This window comes from Leucopleurus acutus (assembly GCF_964270905.1).
Source record: "Leucopleurus acutus genome assembly, chromosome: 1".
Taxonomy (NCBI): Eukaryota; Metazoa; Chordata; class Mammalia; order Artiodactyla; family Delphinidae; genus Leucopleurus; species Leucopleurus acutus.
This window is the reverse complement of record NC_139142.1, coordinates 195847538-195870102: the sequence shown is the minus strand read 5'-3', so window position 1 is coordinate 195870102 and position 22565 is coordinate 195847538. Positions and strand designations below refer to the sequence as shown.

The following is a 22565-nucleotide window of genomic DNA, read 5'->3' as shown; positions in this document are numbered from 1 at the left end:
GTTTTACCATACTTGTAAAAATGTTTTAATTAAAATAAATTTATCACAACACAAGGGCATGCATGCCAAGCGTGAACAAAGTCCCCGTGGTAAATGCTATAGGAGTTCAGAGGAGGAAGAGACTGTTTGGAGGTAGGATGATCAGGGACGGCTTCCTGGAAGAAGTGGACCTTGAGCAAGATAAAATTCAAATGGGGAGGGAGAGGATGTTGTGGGCAAAGTTTTGGAAATAGAAACGAGATTGGTGTTTTCTTCACTCTGATACAAATAGATTGGAGAGAAATGAGTACTTTTGGAGGGAATCGGGCAAAAGTGAGGTTGGATAGGAACTAGATTCAAAGAGTGGCCTTACGGCTTCCCTGGTGGCGCAGTGGTTGAGAGTCCGTCTGCCGAAGCCCCGGTCCGGGAGGATCCCGCATGCCGCGGAGCGGCTGCGCCTGTGAGCCATGGCCGCTGAGCCTGCGCGTCCGGAGCCTGTGCTCCGCAACGGGAGAGGCCACAACAGTGAGAGGCCCGCGTACCGCAAAAAAAAAAAAAAAAAAAAAAGAGTGGCCTTAAATACCAGACTGACATATATAACTTGATATCATTTAGGAGATTCATCATCCCCATTTTGCCGCTGAGGAAACTGAGGTACAGAGAGGTCAAGTGACTTGCCAGAGATTATATAAGAAAGATGGCTATGTTAACTGACAGATTTAAGAGATCCAGGGAGGATCCAGAATGGTTGCAAAGTTTTTTAGAATGAGTGACTAGACCCTTGAGAAGGTTGGGAAGGTTTTAGAGAAGGAAGAAACTAAATTTAATAATAAGTTTAATGAATAAAGAATCAAATTTAAGGCAGGAGTTCGATTCATCCATCTAGTTCATCACTTTATAGAGGAGAACACTGGGGTGCTGAGGCTCTGAGAACTTATACAGTTTGTCCAAGAGCATCTCTCTGGGATGGACCCATGTTAAGTGGAAAGTAGAATATGTGAGTGATAATAAAAATATTCTGTGGGAAACTGGAGAGGAGCTTGGGTACCACCTGGTCAGCAGGTGGCTCTCCCCAGACTGCCTGGACAGCTCACGAATTCACTAGAAAGATCATCGGCGAAGGGATGTGCCCAGAGCGCTGTACAGCCGTACATTCGTGTGAAGTGTTCTTTTGATCATTACAATCCAATCATGTCCCACCTCGGAAGGCAGCATAGATGGGGCCCGTTCCAGAACCCTGTACATGCTGGTATGTGCATGGCTTCCCACTGGAACAGCTCAGGACCCTTGGGAACTTAGATCTGTGTGGTAGAGTCAGACGTTTATAAAGAGATTCTAGTTGTCAGATATAAGGAGGAATAAAAGCTTAGAAGGGCACATTGGAAAAAGAATCTGAGATAGAAAAAGAAAAGCTATTGAGTGAACAAAGTTCATTACAGGCTGAGAGAAAGTCAGTCTTAAATGTCTTGACCTCGGAGGGCCGGGGTGGCACCAATGACCCAGCACAGGCTGTTTCTAACCCAAGACGCACAGGGCTTGCCTTGCCCACATTGGCACTGAGGCCCCGGCCCGGCTTGTCCTGTAGAACTTGACTGGGCAACAGGCTGCCTTTCTGGCCTCACTCCCAGCCCGATCCTGCAAAGCTCCACAAATGTTTACAACAAAGTAATTGGCAAATTGTAATCAGCAGATTCTGTAAACATGCCTTCAAAGTACATAACAGCATAAAGCTTTCTACCCAGCAGCCTTCACCAAATGAGTTTAAGAAATGTAGTTCATTAATCACCATCGCATCAAGGTGGGATATTGTCTTAGTTTGCAAAATCAGGAAATCACAGGCTGAGGCCTTAAATGGTTTTAAACCTACCATACAGGGAATTAAAGTTTTGGTGCCTGAACCAATCAGGATAGATTAGGTTATGCTGTGATGACAAACAACCACCCATGTCAAGGTTACTTAGCAACGAGGTTTATTTCTCACTCATGCTACACGTCCATCAGGTGGATGGGAGAGCTCGCTCTCATTAACGGAGCAGCTGCTTGCTGGGGCACTGCCAGCCACCATGACCGCGGAAGAAAGAGTGTACCTTATAATGGGACTTAATATTCAGGAGTTCTAACCTCAACATCTTCTGGCATCTGTTACCTCCCCCTTCAATGCCTTTATTTCCCCATGTATATATTGTGGGTAATTAATGTAGGCTTTTCTTTATTGAGGGTGGTGCATAGGATCTATAATTACTGTTGTATGAAGTAGTGGGACTAACCTTTTTTTTATTTTTTGACCAAAGATATGCATCCAAACGGATCCTGTCCTTGAAGAGTTAGGTTGAGATGATAAAGTTTATTTGAGGGATGCTATCACTCAGATCCTTTTAGCTGTGTTCAGTGTATGCGTCCCCAAGAACATTTGGTTTTTTACTGTAGAAATTCCAATGTAAAAAGGATTGCGGTGACAGACTAAATCATAGGGATGTGTCACCATGGAGAAGCCAAAAGTCAGTGTCAACAAGGCTCCTAAGGTGACATCCGTTATTCTGGTGAATTTTTCAACATGTCAAGTCAGTCCCCTAGCTCTGCAGTGCAGAAACCCGATTGTTCATCCTCGGGGGAAGACTCCCATTAACCAAGTTCAAAGTACCTGATGTATAAATCAGTATTGATGTATAAAATGTCAGTGTTCTGGTTTCAAGTGAGCAATATAACCCTCACCCAGATAGGGCCCTCAGGGCTCATGATCCTTGACCTCTCACCCAGGAAGTAGAGTCAGTAGAGGTGGGGTGGCAGAAGGGTAGTACATGTGACCTGTGAGGCCGGTCTGACTTCATCTGGAAGCCTGGCTTTGCTGTGAGACAGCCTGCCTGATGTCTCCAAGTCTCAGCATCATCACTGGCAGAGGAATGACAGTCTCTTATTTTGGAAGATAATGCAGTCACATAGGAGCTGCTCAGCAGCTTATGTAGGACGTGGCAATAATAACCTCAGTAGGTTCTTTGGAAGGTATGAGATTGGAGGAAGGGGAGTTAAATAGGTAATATGAGTGTTTCAGATGACTGGCTAAGGTCATGCCTCCTCATGCCTCCATGTCTGCCAGAGAGGAAGCCTTACCACTGGGACTCAAATATTTAAGGCCTATTGGCTAAGACTGCATTTGTTTCCCCAGCTCATTTCCTTTTCCCAGACTCCCCTCCATCCGCCACCCCACACCCACCGGCCATTCACCCAGCCCCTTCTATGGAACAATTACTATATTTAGTCATGTGATAGATATACTATTATTCCGACCCTAACAGTAATTCTTTTCTCTTTCTGGGTAAATTTATGTGTCGCTGGTCAATTCCATTGGGATGTTGTCTTTCAAGTTTAACTCTCAAAGAGAAGGAAATCTTATTCTGTCGTTTCCAAGTTTAGGCTGGAAACCTCACCATCACCCCTAAGAACCCACAAATAACGACTTTATAATCATACCTCATTGTATAAAACCAGCTTGATCCAATGTGCTCCTGACCTCCACCACCTCTGTCACCATTCATCAGACTCGACTTCACGTGACCTGTGAAAAAGTCAAGTCCGTTCTGAGTACAAGAAGACTTAGCACTAGTGAGGATGCTTTCATACATGTGATACAAGCTTCAAAGGCAAACCCCAAAGATTATCAAAATGTTTAAAGAAACAGCAGATTATAGAAACGCTGTGACTGCTGTGAAAGGAACGCAGACATTTGGATGGATGAGTTACAGTACATCACAGTGTAAAAATCAGCCACGTTACCTTACATTTGGTCACAACCTCTACATCAAATGCTTCGTATCTGGGCAGCCGGGTACCTTATGGGGATGGAGGTGATGTCAGCAACACGACCACAGCAAACAGTCTGAGGCTTCAAGAGCCCCCTCACCTTGGACTGATACTTTGTCATTTATCGGTGATGCTCTGAGATGTGCCACATTTATTCCCCTGCCTTCCCCTGTGTTATTTATGAAGGAGGGTCTTACATACAGTCTTGAATTCCCTAACGGTTACTTTTTCACATTTTAGTGTGAACGGGAGTATAGAATATTAGATGACATTGATTTATCAAGATGGATTTTCCTGTTGATTTAATCATGTCTTCTAGGGGGAGGAAGCTCTGCCCTCACTTCAAACCCACTCCCATCATTTCTGGCAGTTTTCATTGGTAAATTGATGGTGATTGAGGCCCGGAGGCTGCCATCCTGGGAGCTCAGGATGAGGCAGCGAAGAGGGAACCATCTGCTTTGGCTTTTTTAAATGAACACTAGCTCTTACTCTATGCCCTGATGAAAGTTGAAGGTCCTGTTGACACGTACTATGTGCTGTGCATTTTTGTATCTCCTGTAGGATTGGCTAGTGCCCTACACACATTAGACAGTAAATGTTTGTTGAATTAAAAGGAAGTACACCCGTCTTAGTCTGCCTGGGCTGCCATTACAAAATACCACAGACTGGGGGGCTTAAACAAAAGACGCTGATCTGGGGGACTTCCCTGGCTGTCCAATGTTTAGGACTCCGTGCCTCCACTGCAGGGGGCATGGGTTCAGTCTCTGGTCAGGGAACGAAGATCCCACGTGCCACGCAGTGCAACCAAAAAAAAAAAAGAAGACACTGATTTTCTCACAGTTCTGGAGGCTGAAAGTTCGAGGTCTGGGTGCCAGCCTGGTCGGGCTCTGTGAGGGCTCTCTTCCTGACTTGTAGTTGGCAGCCTTCTCACTGTGTCCTCACCTGGTGGAGAGAAAAAGCAAGCAAGCTCTCTGGGATCTCTTCTTATAAGGACACTAATCCCATCCTGAGGGCCTGCCCACATGACCTCGTGTAACCCTAATTACCTCTCAAAGGCCCCAGCCTCCACATACCACCACATTGGAGGTTAGGGCTTCAACACGTGAATTTGGGAGGAGGGGACACAGTATAGTCCATAGTGGCACCAAAAAAAAGTGAATTAAGAAACTAAACTGTGATGTAACTCTCTCTCTTTTTTTTCTTTTTGCCACCTTCACCCATTTCACCCGCCCCTACCCCCTCCTCTGGCAACCACCAGTTTGTTCTCTGTGTCTATGAGGTATTTTTTAATTTTACTTTTTAGATTCCACATATAAGTAAGACCACACAGTGTTTGTCTTTCTCTGTCTGACTTATTTCACTTCGCAAAGTACCCGCAAGGTCTATCCATGTTGTTGTGAATGATAAGATTTCCTTCTTTTTTATGGCTGAATAGTATTCCATTGTGTATGTATACCACATCTTCTTTATCCGTTCATCCATTGATGGACACGTAGATTGCTTCCACGTCTAGACTTTTGTAAACAGTGCTGCAGTGAGTATGGGGGTGCACTTCTTTTCAAGTTAGTGTTTTTTTTGTTTGTTTTCGTTTTTTTATTTTTGGCTGTGTTGGGTCTTTGTTGCTCTGCGTGGGCTTTTCTCTAGTTGCGGCGAGCGGGGGCTACTCTTTGTTGCCATGCGCGGGCTTCTCATTGCGGTGGCTTCTCTTGTTGTGGAGCACGGGCTCTAGGCGCACGGGCTTCAGTAGTTGTGGCTCGTGGGTTCTACAGCGCAGGCTCAGTAGTTGTGGCTCGTGGGCTCTAGAGCACAGGCTCAGTAGTTGGGCGCACAGGCTCAGTATTTGGGCACACAGGCTTAGTTGCTTTGCAGCATGTGGGATCTTCCCAGACCAGGGCTTGAACCCGTGTCCCCTGCATTGGCAGGCGGATTCTTGACCACCGCACCACCAGGGAAGCCCCCGAGTTAGTGTTTTTATTTCTTTCGTATAAATACCCGGAAGTGGAGTTGCTGGATCACATGGTAGTTCTAAAACAGTCACATAGCTCTTGATTTATTGTCTCATCCACCTTCTTAATAGAGAAAAGCAACAGAGTAACGAGCAGAACAGGAAATATACTCAGGAAGGGTATCCTAATGTGCATCAATGCACATACATGTACACACACACACATTTTCTCTTCTCGAATCTGTTTCTGCTGAGCTTGGAGTATGCGTGGAACAGAACAGTCACCGTTAAGGCAGTGCATCGCAAATACCTGAACCGGAAGGCAATTTAGAAATAACTGTTCCCTTTTGGCCCCGTGTCTCCATCATCAGCCTTTCCCTCCTCCCTGACCTCTGAGCCTGGTGGTCTGTGGTCATCTCAACAGTGATAGACCAGAGTGATTGATGTATCGACAATACAAACAGCCACAGTGATTTCACATCTAAGGCTCTGGCACACTCCTTTGGATTGGCAGAAAATTTTAGGAAAGAGTTCATGATAAAAACATTCTTGGGTAAAACTGTTCTCCTTTAGAAAGGCAAAATTTCAGTTTATTCTTAAATACTATTCCCAAGGCCCTTTGGCCTTAACGTTAACATTTCTTGCAGGGAGGTACTTCTGTTGTTTGGATTTTAAATTATGGGAGCATAGGGCTTCCCTGGTGGCACAGTGGTTGGGAGTCCACCTGCCGATGCAGGGGACACGGGTTCGTACCCCGGTCCGGGAGGATCCCACATGCCGCAGAGTGGCTGGGCCCGTGAGCCATGGCCACTGGGCCTGCGCGTCCGGAGCCTGTGCTCCGCAACGGGAGACGCCACAGCAGTGAGAGGCCCGCGTACCATAAAAAAATAAAAATAAAAATAAAATAAATTATGGGAGCATAGAGAGTGGTCGAGGGCAGTCTCTGGAGCCAGGACTCAAATCACAGCCCCAACACTTACACAGAGATGCTCATATTTTGGGGCACCTGTTTCCTCCCCATACAATGGAGTTAATAATAGAACCATCTCACAGGGTTGTGATGAGGGTTAAAGAAGCTCGTGTTTGTAAAGTGCTTGGAACAGGGCCTGGCACGTAGCAAATACTATATAAGTGCATGTGAAATATATATATCATCATATTCTACAACATATTACTGATAGTATTAATGTATTATAGTATTATATAACAGGTGTTATACAATATATATTTGATATACAGCATAACGTATGTTTACTACATATGTATGCGTACATATATTTTTTTAATAAGACATCTTCCTGTCAGTTCACCGAAGAATGTCCTCCCGTGTGGGGAAGGAAGCCACGGGGTTGCCAGCTGTGTTGGTGAGCAGGTGCCATTTGCTGATAGAACAAACGACCAGGAAACAAGGCCGAAGGTCTCAGTCCATTGCTGGCCCTGTCCTCATTGTCTACTCCGTTGGGTTTTATCAGAATCATTTGTATGGATGTTCTTGAGCTTTGGGACATTCCTTCCAAAAAATTATGTAAACCTGAGATTGCACGTTTTAGGAAAAGTAATCGCTCATCACTTACCCTTTTTCCATTTTGTCCCCCCTCCAGCCCAAGCTTTTGGCCAAGGAGCTGCTTGACCTCGTGGCATCTCACTTCAACCTGAAGGAGAAGGAATACTTTGGAATCGCCTTCACAGATGAGACGTAAGTGCCCCATGTGCTCGGAGAACCTGAAGGGAAAATACAGAACCTGAAGTCGTAGCGTCTCAGCTGTCCACGGTGAAGGCAGCTGCAGGCCACTTGGGTCTTGTGGTTCAGGGTCAGTCCAAGTTCATCATCTGAATTTCAAAGGCCTTGTGATCATGCCTGGAACGGCCAAAGGATATAATTAGGGTGATGCTCATATTATGAAATTATGAGGTAAACCAGTTCTTATAATCAAGCCAATACGCGTTCAGAACCGAAATGTTTATTTTTTAAAAAGTGAATTTGTCTGGGTTTGTTTTCTATTAGAGTTAAATGAAAACTTCTGGAAGTGAAACATTTCTCTCCGGTGTTGGAATAACAATAACAGGAAGTCAATGCAATGATAAGTTCAAAATGAAAAGTATCTGTGCAGTTTCACTGTCAACGCTGAAATAGAATATAAAATTCGAAAATTCAGATTGTTCATCTGTTGAGAAGTACATTTGCGTTCAGTGATCTTTCCGTTTGGCTCTATACAGCGGTGTTTTGCAACACAAGGAAGGAATATCTTTACTAAAATTTCAATTTCCTTCTTAATAAACTGTTTGCAAAAGACTGCAGTGAACACCTGCACAGATTCCTGGATAAAAATAAGCTGTTCTGGGCTTCCCTGGTGGCGCAGTGGTTGAGAGTCCGCCTGCCGATGCAGGAGACATGGTTTCATGCCCCGGTCCGGGAGGATCCCACATGCCGCGGAGCGGCTGGGCCCGTGAGCCATGGCCGCTGAGCCTGCACGTGCGGAGCCTGTGCTCCTCAACGGGAGAGGCCACAACAGTGAGAGACCCACGTACCGCAAAAAAAAAAAAAAAAAAAAAGCTGTTCTAAGCAAATGTTTCACAATTTTCTTTCCTCTGTGTGTACACATACACACGCATGCACACACACTCCTCCAGATCCTTCGAGTTACAGAGGTGACTTCCTACAGTACTAACAGATCAGGCTTCGGTTAGCGGCTGGACAAGACAGCTCAGGGAGGCTATGCCCCATCAGTCAGATGGAACCATCAAGGCAGGATGGGCTCAGAGCAAGGACGGGGGCATCCACGTTGGTCAGTAGGAGAGATGATCGGGTGTATCTGCATGAAGACCCTCCGGGAGCTGCACGTGGACAGGGTGGCCATAGCATTTATGATCTAGATCGGGACCCTGTGAGTAAAAGGGGGTGTAAATCAGTACTGTCGTGGGCAAACTGGACAGGTGGTCACCCTCTAAATTAGCAACCTTTCAGGTGATGGTGTGATCGGGGAGCATCGTTGGGAGCAGTCACACCTGCCTCAAGAAAGCCAGGAGGGCGACTTCCTTGGCGGTCCAGCGGTTAAGACTCCACGCTTCCACTGCAGGGGGCGCTGGTTCGATCCCTGGTCAGGGAACTAAGATCCCGCATGCCATGTGGTGCGGCCCAAAACGCATTAAATTAAAAAAAAAAAAAAAGAAAGCTGGAAGGAACAGGTTACTCCCCAACCCTGGAGCCTCAGGGAACGGAGGCAGAAGGAAGGCAGGAGTGGTTGCTTCTGGTCTAGAAGGTTCTCTGTGCCTGTGGGTGGGATCAAGTAACCGGGTCTGTGAACCGGAGGGCTGGGATGGGAAGAAGCCGGCAGAGTAATTTTAAGACATGCTTTAAGACAAACATGCGTCGAGAGCAACTACTTCCGCAAAGGCAGATGTTTTCTACCCTTTCTCCTGAGAATCACTGTAAACTCCCCCGATTGCCACTCAGATGTGTTTTCACTAATTAGAAGGAAACCACAGTTTCAATTCATCACATGGTTCACATTTCCCAAGCACGTTTCCTCTTCTGAAAGAGCCAGTGAACTCGAGAGGAGTCCCAACTAGACTTCGCTTTTGAATAAACAAGCGTCAGAGAAGGAGCTTGTTGTCCTGGGCCAAGGAGCAAGGAGGACGCTTGCTGAAGGTTTCAGACCACAGCCCCGATGGTACCAGCCAGAAGGAAGTGAACGTCAGGGAGGAGGTGGCTCTTCTCCCGGGAGAGACGCAAGCAGCAAAACCACACAGCCCCGTCCGCCTGTCCCATGGAATGGAGCCTGACCGCTCCGGGTCTTTCTCGGCGCTTCTGGTTCCCTGGGCCGGCAGGGAAGGCTTGTGTGTGTCCGGGGTGGAGGGCGGAGAGAGAGAGTCCAGGCTGGAGGGAAGGGTCCCTTCCCCCTGGCCTGGTGGAACTGGCAGCTGGAGGACCCTCTGGGGGGCAGTGATGAAGAGATTATGAACCATCTTCTGGCACCGTCCAGGGGAAGAGTGGCCACCACCAACCTCTTCACCCCGAGCCTGGGCGGGAGCGTTCCTCTGGGGACTGTAGGAGCGGCAGGCGGCCAGCCGAGATCAGTGGACAGGGCTTTGCAGCTGGCAGACGGTTCCTGGAAAAGAGGTGGCAGATGGGCCTGACTCACCGGGAAATGGTGAGTGTCAGGGACCCCGAGGAAATCAGGAACCGGGCCTCCAAGGGACTAGGATAAGGAGACAGAACAAAGAGGAGAGGGCGGTGGCGGTGACTCAGGACGTGGTCAGTCATGGGCTGACAACACCTGGGGCCAGAGGCGTTGGCTATTGGCCTCTTTGGTCATCTGACCTTTTCTCCTTTTCCTGCTGGGAAAGGAATGAATGAAAGCTGTCAGCACAGAACGGTACCTGTGCAGGGCGCAGGCTTGGTCTAGGGTGGTGATCACAGGGCATTAACCACTAGGCTTGCCCTGTGGCCCCACCCCCCAGCCCTCACACGGGGCACCACTAGTCACTAACACAAGATCATTTAATAACTGTGTTTTCAAATTGTGCATGTGTATTGTGTTGTGTGTGTGTGCACGCGCACGTGTGATTTCTGCAGGTGCTACGCTGCGTATTTTATAATAAAATGCGTGGAACTTTCATCCTTTATTGCGACCCATGGTGTAGTCCATGCATTTGCCTTTTTTCCCAGTGCAAATCAAAACAAGACTAACTTAGAAAGTGCTATAAACTATAAAATGCTGCACCAGTGTTAGGTATTCCCAGCAGTGTTATCATTCTTAATAGTAGAATATATGGCACGTAGGCCATATGTGTCATAGGTCAGTGAGTCTTTCAATATGAACTGCTGTTGATGACAATTTTGTAGGATCTGGACGGGCCTGGAGAAAAGAAATATAGAGGAGAATGTAGACAAAATTGGAAGATTCTCTAAGTACGGGTGTCCTCACCCCTAAGTTGTGTTCATTAATAGTGTGTCCAAGGCCACAATGCAAGACTCAGTGCGCAGAGATGTTTCCTATTGTTAGTTAATCAACAATCGTGTGGGATTAATACTAGCTCCGCCTTCTCTTTCTTAATTCAATTTTTAAAACTTTTTATTTTGAAAGAATTAGATTTACAGAACAAAGAGAGTTCTCCTATACCCCTCACCCAGCTTCCCCAATGTTAATATCCTACACACCATGTGATAATTATCAAAACGAAGAAATTAACATTGGTACTATATTAATACCTGAACTACAGACTTTATTCAAATTTCATCAGTTTCCCATGAATGTCTTTTTCTATTCCTGGATTCAAGTGCGTTTAGCCCCTTTTATTCTTAACAATTCTGCACAAATAAAAAGAGATATACAGGCAGACCTCATTTTATTATGCTTTCCTTTATTGTACTTCACAGATACCGTGTATTTTACAAATTGAAGGTCTGTGGCAACCTTGCATGGAGCAAGTCTGTCGGTGCCATTTTTCTAACATCATTTGCTCATTTCGTGTCTCTGTGTCACGTTTTGGTAATTCTCACAATACTTTGAACTTTTTCATTATTACTGTGTTTGTTACGGTTTTCTGTGATCAGTGAGCTTTGGTGTCACTTTTGCAAAAAGATTACAACTCGCGGAAGGCTCAGATGATAGTTAGCACTCTTTAGCCGTAAAGTATATTTAATTAAGGTAGGTACCTTTGTTTTTTTAGACATAATGCTATTGCGCACTTAATAGACTACAATATAGTGTAAACATAACTTTTATGTGCACTAGGAGACCAAAAACTTAGTGTGAGTCACTTTATTGCAACATTCACTTTATCTCGGTGGTCTGGAAGCAAACCCCCAATATCTCTGAGGTGTGTCTGTAGATGATTATCTGTGAATATCTGAATTGTGGCGATACATGCAAACAATGACATTTTGGTGGTCTTTAAAACATTCTGAGGCCAAGTAAGAGCCTAGTATAAATTTGATCTTAAAATAATTATTAATGTTTTGCTACAGACATGACCCTCAACCTTGACTCTGCATTGAAGTCACCTAGGACACCTTATAAAATGCCGGTGTCTGGGCCCTACCCTCAGAAATTCTGATTTAATTGGTCTGAGTGTGGCCTGAGCATTAAGATTTTTGAAAGCTCCCCAAATGATTCTCAAATGCAGCCAAGTTTGAAAACCCCTGTTCTAGAGAAAGGGTAATGTTGGTGTAAATTACCTCTGCTCCCTCCCTCCAGATGCAGGAAGAGAAGCTGAGTTCACTGGAACTTTAAATGTTTGGGACCCATCAGGACACACACCAGGAACCTGCAAAGTTATAAACCCTCCCCCACTCCAGACTCTGGAAACCTGTTTGCAAACCAACTCAGAAGTTCAGATTTAATGTTCCCTTGAGTGCAAATAGAGTAATCAAGATTTTCATTTATCAAACACTGGTGTCCATCATTTAAGGAAAGTTATTTTTACATGTTATTTTCGAAACATTTCCACTGCTGTTTCAACAACCAAGTTGATTTTTTTTTTCAGAACTCATGGTTCTGATTGTACAATTTGAATCCATACAGCCCTATTCTTGGTTATATGATCTAGTCTCAGTCATAATTTTTATCTCCTCTGTTTTGGTGTCTTTACAAAAAACTATATTGAGGTGTAATTGACATACTAAGCTACACATATTTAAAGTGTGCAATTCAAGGAGTTGAGATCTAGACAAACACCTGTAACACCCAAGATTTAATTTTTTTAATTAAAAAAAAATTTTGACAGAGAATCCCATCATCAAAAGCAATAACTAAACAACTTTTAGACTCTTCAGCAGAAGTTGTCAAACACACCCCAAGCTGAGGTCATGATTATGTAAAATATTTAAATTTGAATCTCTTCTTGTAAATGTTAAGGATTGTTTGTCAAATGCTGTAAATGAGTATCCATGTAAAAATACTTTAAGAAGTACTTAGGAAGTTGAGGGAAAAGGTTAAGAAACTCGGTTAGCCATTATTGCACATTTTCAAAGCCACATACAGTTAGAATGTATTTTCACATACCAATTAAGAAAATGAGCAGTTCTTAACCTCTTACTTAATCACAGACCCCTGTGAAATTTCAGTTACATTCCTTCACCTCCACAAATGTTTACACACAAAATAATTAGCGCTTAAGTTTTAGGGGGTTCACAGATACTCTGAAGACAGAATCTAAGTTTAAGAACCAATTAAGGCTTTCTCTTCTTTTTAACAACATGCTGTGTCTTAATTAATTGGATAGGTACTGTTTAAGGAGTATGATTTATCTGGATAATTAAGGTCCAAAATGCCCCCAACACACTGGAAATACATCCGTAGACCCAATGACAGGACAATGGGGAGAGTCCTCTGTCCTCCAGTGTCCTTGGGTCCTGCATCCCAGGACTGGCATTGACTGAGACATCTGAAGAGGGTCTAGTTGATGAGCATTTCCCAGTCACAAGCTGATGTACAATTTAAAAAAAAGTAGAAAAGCAATTTTCCAATTGCAGAAGAAACCTCCACAAGATGCAGCCCTGGGAATGTCATTTATTTAGAAATAGGTTTGGGATTTCCGTTCATTAAATGCTCTGTACCACGAGACTAAGGAGAAAATCAATGGCTACAACCTCGGTGCCTGGGTTGTAATAGCTGCTTCTGGGAACGCAGCATTCAGCGTTCGTTACCCCCTTGGAGGCAGCCTGCGTAGACCCTCGGATGCTGCGGAAAACAACAGAAACTTCTGTTCAGTAACTGGAAAGGGGCTTTAGCAGAACTCTTCCTGTGTGCAGCTAAGAGAAATAAAAAAGAATGAGGCAACCAGAGGGGGCCTTAGAGATCCTGGCTTTCTCCTGACCTTTTCCTTTCCAAAGCGAGTGGTACGGGGGCACTCGGATCCTGGACGAGGTGAATTCTCATCGAATATGGAGACTGTTTAGTTAAGGCAGGAGCGGTGTCTATACGTGGAGGGCAGTCATGGCACCAACAGCAATATTGATCTGTGGGGCTTATCTGAGGCCAGTGTATTCACTTCTTAGCAAATGTTTATTTAGCATCCACTGTTAAGCCTGGAGATACAGAAGTAGCTGGCCTTTGACCCCTTGGAGAGCTTGTATTTTTAGTTTAGGAGGTAAATATCAAGATAGTGTAGAAGGTACTAGAAAAGAAAATTGGGGCTAGCCTTCAGAGGACATAGTGGAGCAAACAATTCCTCCATAAAATAAAAAATTAAAGGCATAAATTCAGATGGACAAAAGAGCCCATGATTTAGTCATCCGGGCTCCCCAGTACATTCCTTACCTTTATCTGTGTGCGTGCATCACTCTTGCAGGTTCTCTCTCTCTCACTCATACACTCAACGTATCAATACTTGAAAGCCATTATTTGAGGGATTCTAGCTAAATCAGTATCCCTGAGCTGTCCTTGCTGAGCACACGTACTTCTGATTCACGGACACTGAAGAGCAAAATCTTCTTCCTTTTGAAGAACTCCCCACCCCCTCTCTCCATCCAGTGACATCTGTAAGAATTTCATCCTCTTGTTTAAACTTTCTTTGGAAGCTCATTCCATACGAATCAGCTGTCTACGATAAAAACCTCTCAAGGCACAGAGTCTCATTCTCCCCTGGGGTCCAAAAAGTGATGGGTTCAGATAGACTTATCACACACCTCCACCCTCCAGTGACTTTCTGCAAAGAAAGCTGTCCTTAAGGCCATCTCTACTGAAGGTTCCAATGCTTGGACCAAAAATCTATTTGTATTATATGTTAGAAGCTAAAAGCAATCTGTTAAATAAATGCATCCAATTTCTGTTGCCTGGAAGCAACTGCGTATTTATTACTGACCTAACGGTTTGACCTATTGCCACCATAAACCAAATGGGGGGTGTTATCTCGCTCAGCTTTAAAGACAGTTATCAGTCAAGCAATAACAAAAATACCCTGAGGGTCTGCTGGGACTTTTTTTTTTTTTTTGCTTTGTTATCGGCAAATGCAGCGATGTGCATTCTCAAATGAAAAATCAATGAGATAATGAAATCCAAGCTATCGAGGATCTCTTAGTTAAACTGTATAGAGAAAATGCTTCTTATACTCTTTGCTTCCCATCCCATCCTAGCTTAAAGGAAAAAAAAAAAAAGAAAAGAGGTTTGAGGAAGAGACCTGATGTCAGGAACGTGAGATGTTACATATGAAAGAAAAAAATCCCAGACAGCGAGGAATCCTTGATACCGTTGGGTGTAGGAAATGTGACTTTGAACGCAACGCGATCCGCAGGAGATATTTCAACAAGTGGAAAGTGGCGGCCTCGGAACTGGGGTTTTTAATGCATCTCTTAGCTTTTGCCTCAGTATTGGGCAGTTATCCTGAGGGACCTGGGGTGGGTCGCTGGCCCTTCAGTCTTTCCCTTTGTAGCGCCTTCAGTGGAGAGGTTTTGGTACAGGTACATAAAGTGGAAGGAGTGACTTCCTTCCACCTGAGGGTCCCGGGACTCCAGGTGTAGGAAGCCCACCTCCCCGCAGATATTGGAACCCTGCCTGTGCGTGCGTGTGTGTGCGTGTGCGTGTGTGTGCGTGTGTGTGTGTGTGTGTCATGCCATCCCACACAGAACTGGGGTTGAGGAATCCAAGTAGGGGACATGGGGGAAGGAAATTCATTTTTCTTCCAAGGCTAACTATTCGGTTTAGGGGAAGTTCTGGCCTCCTTGTTCTTTCTGTTTTTTGACCATTTTCTTACTTTCTTGTCGTTTCATGGCCTGATCAGTGCTAAACTAATATATGGCTGGGAACCAAGGAATTCATCCCTAGAGTGCTGTTCTTTTAAAAAGTTTAGCGTAGGGAATGAAATTACCTAGGGAGGGGGGATCCATGTGCCTATTTGTCCTCTGATAACATGGATGAAGAAGATGGGCAGTGAGCAAACCCAGTAGAGTGGTATCCAAGTGATGTGCATGTCTGTGTCTCTTCAAGCAAAAGGTCCCCATCTTCAGGCTCTCCACCAAGTGAATTATGGCCCCCAGAAGCCAAGTCAAACCCCCAGTGGTCTGAGTGGTCAGAAATGCTGTGCCCTTGGGGTGGGGTGAGGATTTCTCAAGCCTGGCCCATTGACTGATCTTGAGAGCACAGGTGAAGCATTCCATCTCTCGGTTCCTCCTTATTCCTTGAGTTTGGGACCAGCGGAAAACCACTGTGCACCATGCTAGTCTGTCTTTCTTGAGAGGATCCTTAAGGGGTTATCTCACCAGACTCTTTATCAAGAATTATTGCAAGGCAAAAGATGAAAATTTAAATCTGCATGGTCATTGAATGGATTTCTCTTCCGAGTTTTTGCATATTCTGTATTTATTTGGCATCATTCATTACAGGGCCAAACTAACAGCCAAAGTTGTTTCCATCCCCCCGGTGACCCTGAGGCCACACTCTGAATCACTTCTTTTATGTAACTCTCACATCCCAAGCCCACATTCTCCCTGTCCTTAATCACCCTGGGGGCCAGTTACCAGAGAACCAGGGACAGCTCTTATGCCTCAGGGTCCGCCAGGATTGTTCAAACTAGCCAATCCTAAACTGTTCCCCCTGCCTTTTCCACAAAAACCCTAAAAAAGCCTCTGGCCTGTGTCTTCCCCATATTCCTTTCTGCCTTATGACCAACACTGTGCTTCTCCTCATGGCCCTGCATGCTGTAGGTGCCTCTCATTTCCAGGAAACTGTGAGGAACATTAAACTTTCCCTTCAGTGGCATTGACCTCTCTGTGTTGCCACTCAGTCACTTTTATAAATTAAGATCAGGGCACAAATCATCTGCTTTTGGAGGTAGTCATCCCATCAATGAGCAAGTAATTTTGAGTCCGTAGTATTTGCCAAGTGCTGGGCTAAGATCTGGGGATGATTTTTTTTTTTTAATGTTGAAAACTTACAACTTAGTTGGAGAGACAGGTCATGTTTTTTAAATAACTAATTGCACAAGGCAGTGCTAAATGCCTTGCAGATGACACAAACCAGAAGCTCTGGAGCTGTTTGAAAGAAACCCCAGACGTAGGCAGTCAAGGAAGACTTCACTAAAAGTAAGGCTTGAATTCAGCCTTGAACAATGGCTATCATTCAGATAAAGAGGCTGGAGACACTGTTCCGATGAGGAGAAACCGCATGATCAAAGTCCTGGGGTGAGTGTGCATGTGGCGTGTTTGCAAGAGGCTGAGCACAGAGAGAGAATCGTAGGAGATCTGGGACATTTTCAGAGGCTGGAAAGGAGGGGCTATGGCTTATTACTCCCCGATAATGAGGTCTGTTTGTCTTACCTTCCAATCAATCAAAAGTGCACATGCTGTTACCTTATAGGGTAGATCTCTCTGTGTTTTCCAGATATAAAAAGTCTGTTGGGGAAAAGTGTGTACACAGAATAAGTCCCGTAGACTTCGGGAAGTGCAGCAGCAGAGGTGTGCCTGGGATGGGTGCCGTGTGAGTCCAGAGGAGGACCCACAGCCCAGGCTGGTGTGTGGTGTGAGGTAGGGGTGTCGGGGAAGGTTTTCTGGAGGAGACATAGGAGAGCTGGGTCTTGAAGGATGGGCCAGACTTCGCTGTGCCGTGAAGGAGAGGAAAGGCATTCTAGACAGAGCGTACAGCATGAGCTAAGGTGCAGAGGTTTGAAACAACATGATCCCCGAGGGGCACTGTCAGCATTCAGGACGAGAATTTATCCCGCCTTTCTGGAAGATGTTGGCCCAGTCGTTTTGCTTAGAAGACTTCTTTTTTCATTCTTTTTTTACCCTTACTGTACTCAGAGAAGAGTCGCCAAGCATGAAACATAAAGTTAATAGGAAAACATTCTTGTCTAGGTGAAAATTCTTGGAGGAGAAAGAGGCCAGGTTCCTCAGGCGGACACTCTTCCAAAGCAGCTCTCATCCTCAACCCTGGAGCCACAGGCGTAGGCTTCATTGAAGAAGGGATTTACTTTTTTGTGCAAAAGGTGCAGTTTGAATGACATCTCAGAATGGAGATGGAAGCCTCTAGAATGTTCTCTAGCTTTCATTTTTTGGAGGCTTCGAGGAGCAAACGTTTTAATACAGTGGTGCCACAGCTTTTGTTTAGAAAGTGCCAGCCTTTCACACAGGTATATACGTTATAAACATCAGTGTCGCTCAGCATCAGGCCCTGAGGAAGTGTTGTGCAGTTGTGTCTGTTCAGCATGAGCTCATTACTAAGGCAAGGCGGTTATAGGACTCTGAGACCTCCAGGATGATGGACCGAGATTGGGGAAGGAGAGGAGAGGAGAAGGACAAGGGTAGATTCCTCTGCTCGTACTTGTTCTGTGATCCTGCCTTGCCCTTCAAAGACCAACCTCCTCAACTTGACTCCAAGGCCTTGGTCACCACTCTGCAGCCTCATCCCTTTCTACTCTCATGACACCAAGGTTTCTTCCCACCCCAGGGCGTTTGCACATGCTGGCCTCTCTACTTGGCAAGTGGTTTCCCCTTCCTCTTTGCTTTCCTCTTGTCATTCTTCAAATCTCAATCAAACACCAAGCAGTACTTCTCAGGTCTCAGGACTAGATCAGGTTCTTACAGGTTCTCATAACTCATCGTCCTAATACTATTAGTAATTACATAATTGTGGAAATAGTTGCTGAGTGTCTGTCTCCTAACAAGAATATAAGCATCAGGGGAATAGGGACTGTGTTGATTTCACTTACTGCTACATCTCCAGGCCCTTATTTGAAGAAGGTGGTCAATTAATGTTTATGGAAGGAGGCAGGGAGAGAGGGAGGGAAGGGAGAAATAAATGCAGAAGTGACCCCGTTTATACGTCATCAGATATTTCCGTGGTTCACTTTTGAACAGCTTTAATGAGGTAAAGTTGACATGCAATAAACTACACAAAGTGTACAATTTCATAAGTATTGACATACGTCTACACCCATGAAACCGTCACCGCCATCAAGATAATGAACATCTCCATCACAACTAAAAGTTTCCTCGTCCTCCCTGTGTTTCCCCCCCATCACCCACCCCCAGGCAGCCACCCGTCTGCTTTCTGTCACTGCAGATGAGTTTGTACTTTCTAAAGTTTTCTATAAACGGAATCATACAGTCTGTACTCTCTGTTGTGGGGCTTCTTTCACTCAGCATAATTATTTTGAGATTCATCTTTGTTGCTGTGTGTATTAATAGCTGATTGTTTTTATGACTGGGTAGTATTCCATTCTATAACTATATCATAATTGGTCCATTCCCCCGTTGGTAAAAATTGGGGTTGTTTCACGTTTGGAGCTATTACAAATAAAGTGAACATCTGTGTGTAAAAAGTCTTTGCGTGGACACCTTTCGTTTCTCTTGGGTAAATAGCTAGGAGTGGAGTGGCTGGGTGGTATGGTCGGTATACATTTCATTTTTAAAGAAACTGTCTCTGATTCACTTTGCACCCCATCTGCTTCCAGCAAGATGTTGTGAAGATTGCTAACATGTTTCTATAGTGTGTTTGGAGGCCTTCAGGAGAAAAGGCAGTCAGGAGTGTGGTGGTTAGGGAATTCAGGAGAAGAAAGAGAGTATGATTGCCTTTTCACTTTAGTGCCATTGAGGAAATGGACTGGGGGTCTCAAACCCCCGACTTTGACTGTCATGCAGTATCTCCCGCTGACGCAGTATTCCCCTGATAATTCCCTTGGGTTCTGCAAATACTGAGCACTTAAGAGTGAGGCAGAGGGCCACGTTTATCTGTGGTCACGCATGTTTTGCAGCACATATACCTTTGTCCCAAGAAACTCCAGCAAAACCCAAAGCCCTAACCCACTGGTCTCTCTTTTCCTCAGGGGACACTTAAACTGGCTTCAACTAGATCGAAGAGTCTTGGAACACGACTTCCCCAAAAAGTCGGGACCAGTGGTTTTATACTTTTGTGTCAGGTATGTACATTGGGTATCCATCCTTTCGTGTTTTTTTTTCCCCCCTCCTTTGTCAGAAAAGTCTGGGAGGGTAGAGCGATCAAAGAAAAGGGAAGTCAAGTTTGTCTTGGTCCGTTGCCAGGAATAGAGATTGTGGTATAGCTTCATTCCCAGCAGATGTAAACACAGGGCGTGAGTGTGTAAGGCATGTCGGCGTGTGTGCGTGGACCCATGTGTTTGTGCTCTGACAATAGGATGCTTGTGTGGAATGAAAATAAAACCCTTTTTTTTTTTTGCTTTTTTGCGGGGGAAGGAGGGCATATATCTCAAAGGAAACTAAGTCTCTGAGAATAACACAAATCCGTGGTTTCTTTTGGTGGCCTTCGAAGCTACGTAGCAAAAGTCTGCGTGTTCTTTCCTTCCGTCACAAGTGCTGCTTGGTCTCTTGAAACTTGCCTGTTTTATCCCAGGTAGGAATAGTTGAAACCCAGCAGCAAATCACAGATTAACGCGTTTCCCACTAAGGGAGGCTATGGTGTAATAATATATCAGAAACAATAGTCATCTTCTGTTCGTTAACGTACTGTAAGAAGTTTTATTTCGTGACTATATGATTCTTATAGTTAATATTTGCAATAGTCTTATGAAGTCAACCAGGCTGACCCCTTGGGTTTGCAAAAGGTTGTGTGAAGCCAGAGGGGGATCATGTCATGGGTTCAAGGGCAAAGTACAAATCATGCGTAGCAAAGCCAGAATCTGAGTCCCCAGATCTAGCGGCTCCCTGAGCGCCCAGTCTGTGGAGCCACCAGGCTGTTTCTGTCTACACAGCTGCAGAGGTACTTGGGTTCAAATGTCTCAGCCTTCCACTGGACACTAACCCTTCCACTCAATGCATAGACCCAGCACTTTTTAAACATGTGAACAGAAATTCAAGAGCAGGACACCAATGCTTCACAATTCAGTTCCTCCTGAAAAGGACAGCCAAGAATACAGTTTTAAGTGTAGCCGTCCTGATATGGCGAAAGGCAAAAATCAGAGGTAAAGGGTCCCTTTCACAGGCGGGAGTATGTGTCATTATCTCAGCTGGCTGAGTACATTTAAACTTGCATTTAATCCCTTTTTGATTTAACAGCTGCAAACATATCAGAGCTAATGGTCGCCATTTCCATCCCTGATGGGCACGATTTCAGTGTCATCTTCTCTTTAACGGCGACTACGTTTTCTCAGATAAATGGAAAAGTCATCCTATACAGCAAAGAGGAACGGTGGCGCCGGGAGGGGTGGCGGCATCAGGGGAGACTCGGTTGCATTTAAGCAAGTCATTAACCCGCAGTGGGAGATGGGTACGTACACTTGCCACGGATCAGGCCCCCCTCCTCCGTGATGCTTTTTGCGAACGTTAGCCAAGAAGAGAAAACACTGGGCTGGTTGCATATTAGCTGTTTTTCTTCAAGCGTCTGTTATGAGTTGAGTTATGTGTGGGTTTGGGGAACGAGCCTTGGAGAAAAGCTTGGAACGCTGTGAGATTGCTGGGTTGAAGTGTTTGTGGCCGAGGTTCTGCCTGCAGATGGGGCCACATCACTGCAAGCCAACGTCTCTCCGTGGAACCAGATACACAGAGAACTGCCAAGGTAGAACCAGCCTAACAGTAGAACTGGGGACGGGGTGACTGAAGACCCAGGGACATGCATTTTCCTAGTTAGCCAAAGCAGGCACCTCCCCAAATGCTCATTAGGAAAAACTCTCCGAATTCACATTTAGGGATGGACATCTCACAGAAATACAAGGCAGAGCTTTCTCTAGCTCATCCTGCAAGCGGATCTTTCTGGAGAGCCCCAGGTTTCTATTTCCATTGACCTCTTGGCCACCTGCGTACATCAAACTCAACAGGTCCAAAGCCAAATTCATCATCTTCCCAGCCACCCCCCACCTCCCCAAACGTGTGGTACCGTCAAATCTGACGTCATTATCCATTCAGTTATATAGGCTTAAATCTTAAAATCTGTCCCCCTTTCCTGTCCGTCAAATTCTTACGGGCATTAATTCTCTGCTGCTACTTACGAAATCTCTCTCTGCCCTGCCCCCTCCTCTTCATTACATGAACTTAGGCCCTCATCTTCTGTCACCTGAATTTTTATGACCGCCTCCCGGCGTGGGTGTCTCCCTGGCACTGGCCACGGAAGATCCTGGTTCCCGGAACCCCTGCTCTCCCGAGTCCCCACTTTGCAGCCGGCTGAACAGCATGCTATCAAAATACGGATAATTTGTCTTCTCCCAGAGAGGAAGCAGGTTCTCCCACAGGGGTGAATTCCGCACTTGTACCTTGGTTTTCAGCCTGGGAAGAATTCCCAATTTATAACTCGGTGCCTTTCTCAGGATGCCTATAGGCTATTTTCTACAACGGAGCGGTATGAGATTATCTTCATAAAAGACCCAGACCCTGGAATATGCTGGAGTCTCCAAAAGAGCTTCTGACCAGCTGGGCTCTTTCCCTGCGCATACACGCTGACCTTTCTAAACAAGAACCCAGCTGTCCATCACCCGTGCATCCCTGAAGCCCCTCTCCAGCCCCTCATTGCCTTTCTTCTTACCTTTAAACATCTATATGTTACATCTATATAACACGTGTACAGTTATATAGGTGAATAAAAGCAAAGTGGAACCACCTGATAAAAGAGACCATGGAAAAGGTCAGCAGCCTTAAGCCAAGGTTTAAGAATCCATGGAGTGGACGGACATCTTAACCCTGTGTCACCAGGGATCTACGTTTGGGCTACCACCCAGCATAGCTTGTTAATTGGCATTTATATATTCTTTCGCTGAGATGCATATTCAAAACATCTGTGAGAGTGAGGGCAGAATTATGGCTTCCATTCAACCAATTAGGAAAAATAAGGCCCCAATATATTAAATAACGTGAATTGGAACTCACAGAATTTTGCTTCATCCTCAAAGCCAGGAAATGAGCATTTCCTCCTGGGAGGGTGTGAAGCTGGCTGCAGGACAG

The 22565-nt window shown here is 45.2% G+C and overlaps 1 protein-coding gene across 5 annotated transcripts in view; it reads left to right on the top strand.

The window, feature by feature from the left end:
- Positions 1-22565, top strand: part of FRMD4A (FERM domain containing 4A) — a gene marked incomplete at both ends in the record, with an annotated part of 616891 nt that overhangs the window by 464848 nt on the left and 129478 nt on the right. For 4 of the 5 annotated variants that reach the window (XM_082854721.1, XM_082854724.1, XM_082854722.1 and 1 more), the window contains 2 exons: positions 7324-7418; positions 19487-19579. In XM_082854721.1, coding sequence (XP_082710847.1) covers positions 7324-7418; positions 19487-19579 — 188 coding nt within the window. Of the gene's footprint in view, positions 1-7323; positions 7419-16812; positions 16845-19486; positions 19580-22565 lie in introns of those variants that run through there. The other variant, XM_082854723.1, reaches the window with a different exon arrangement.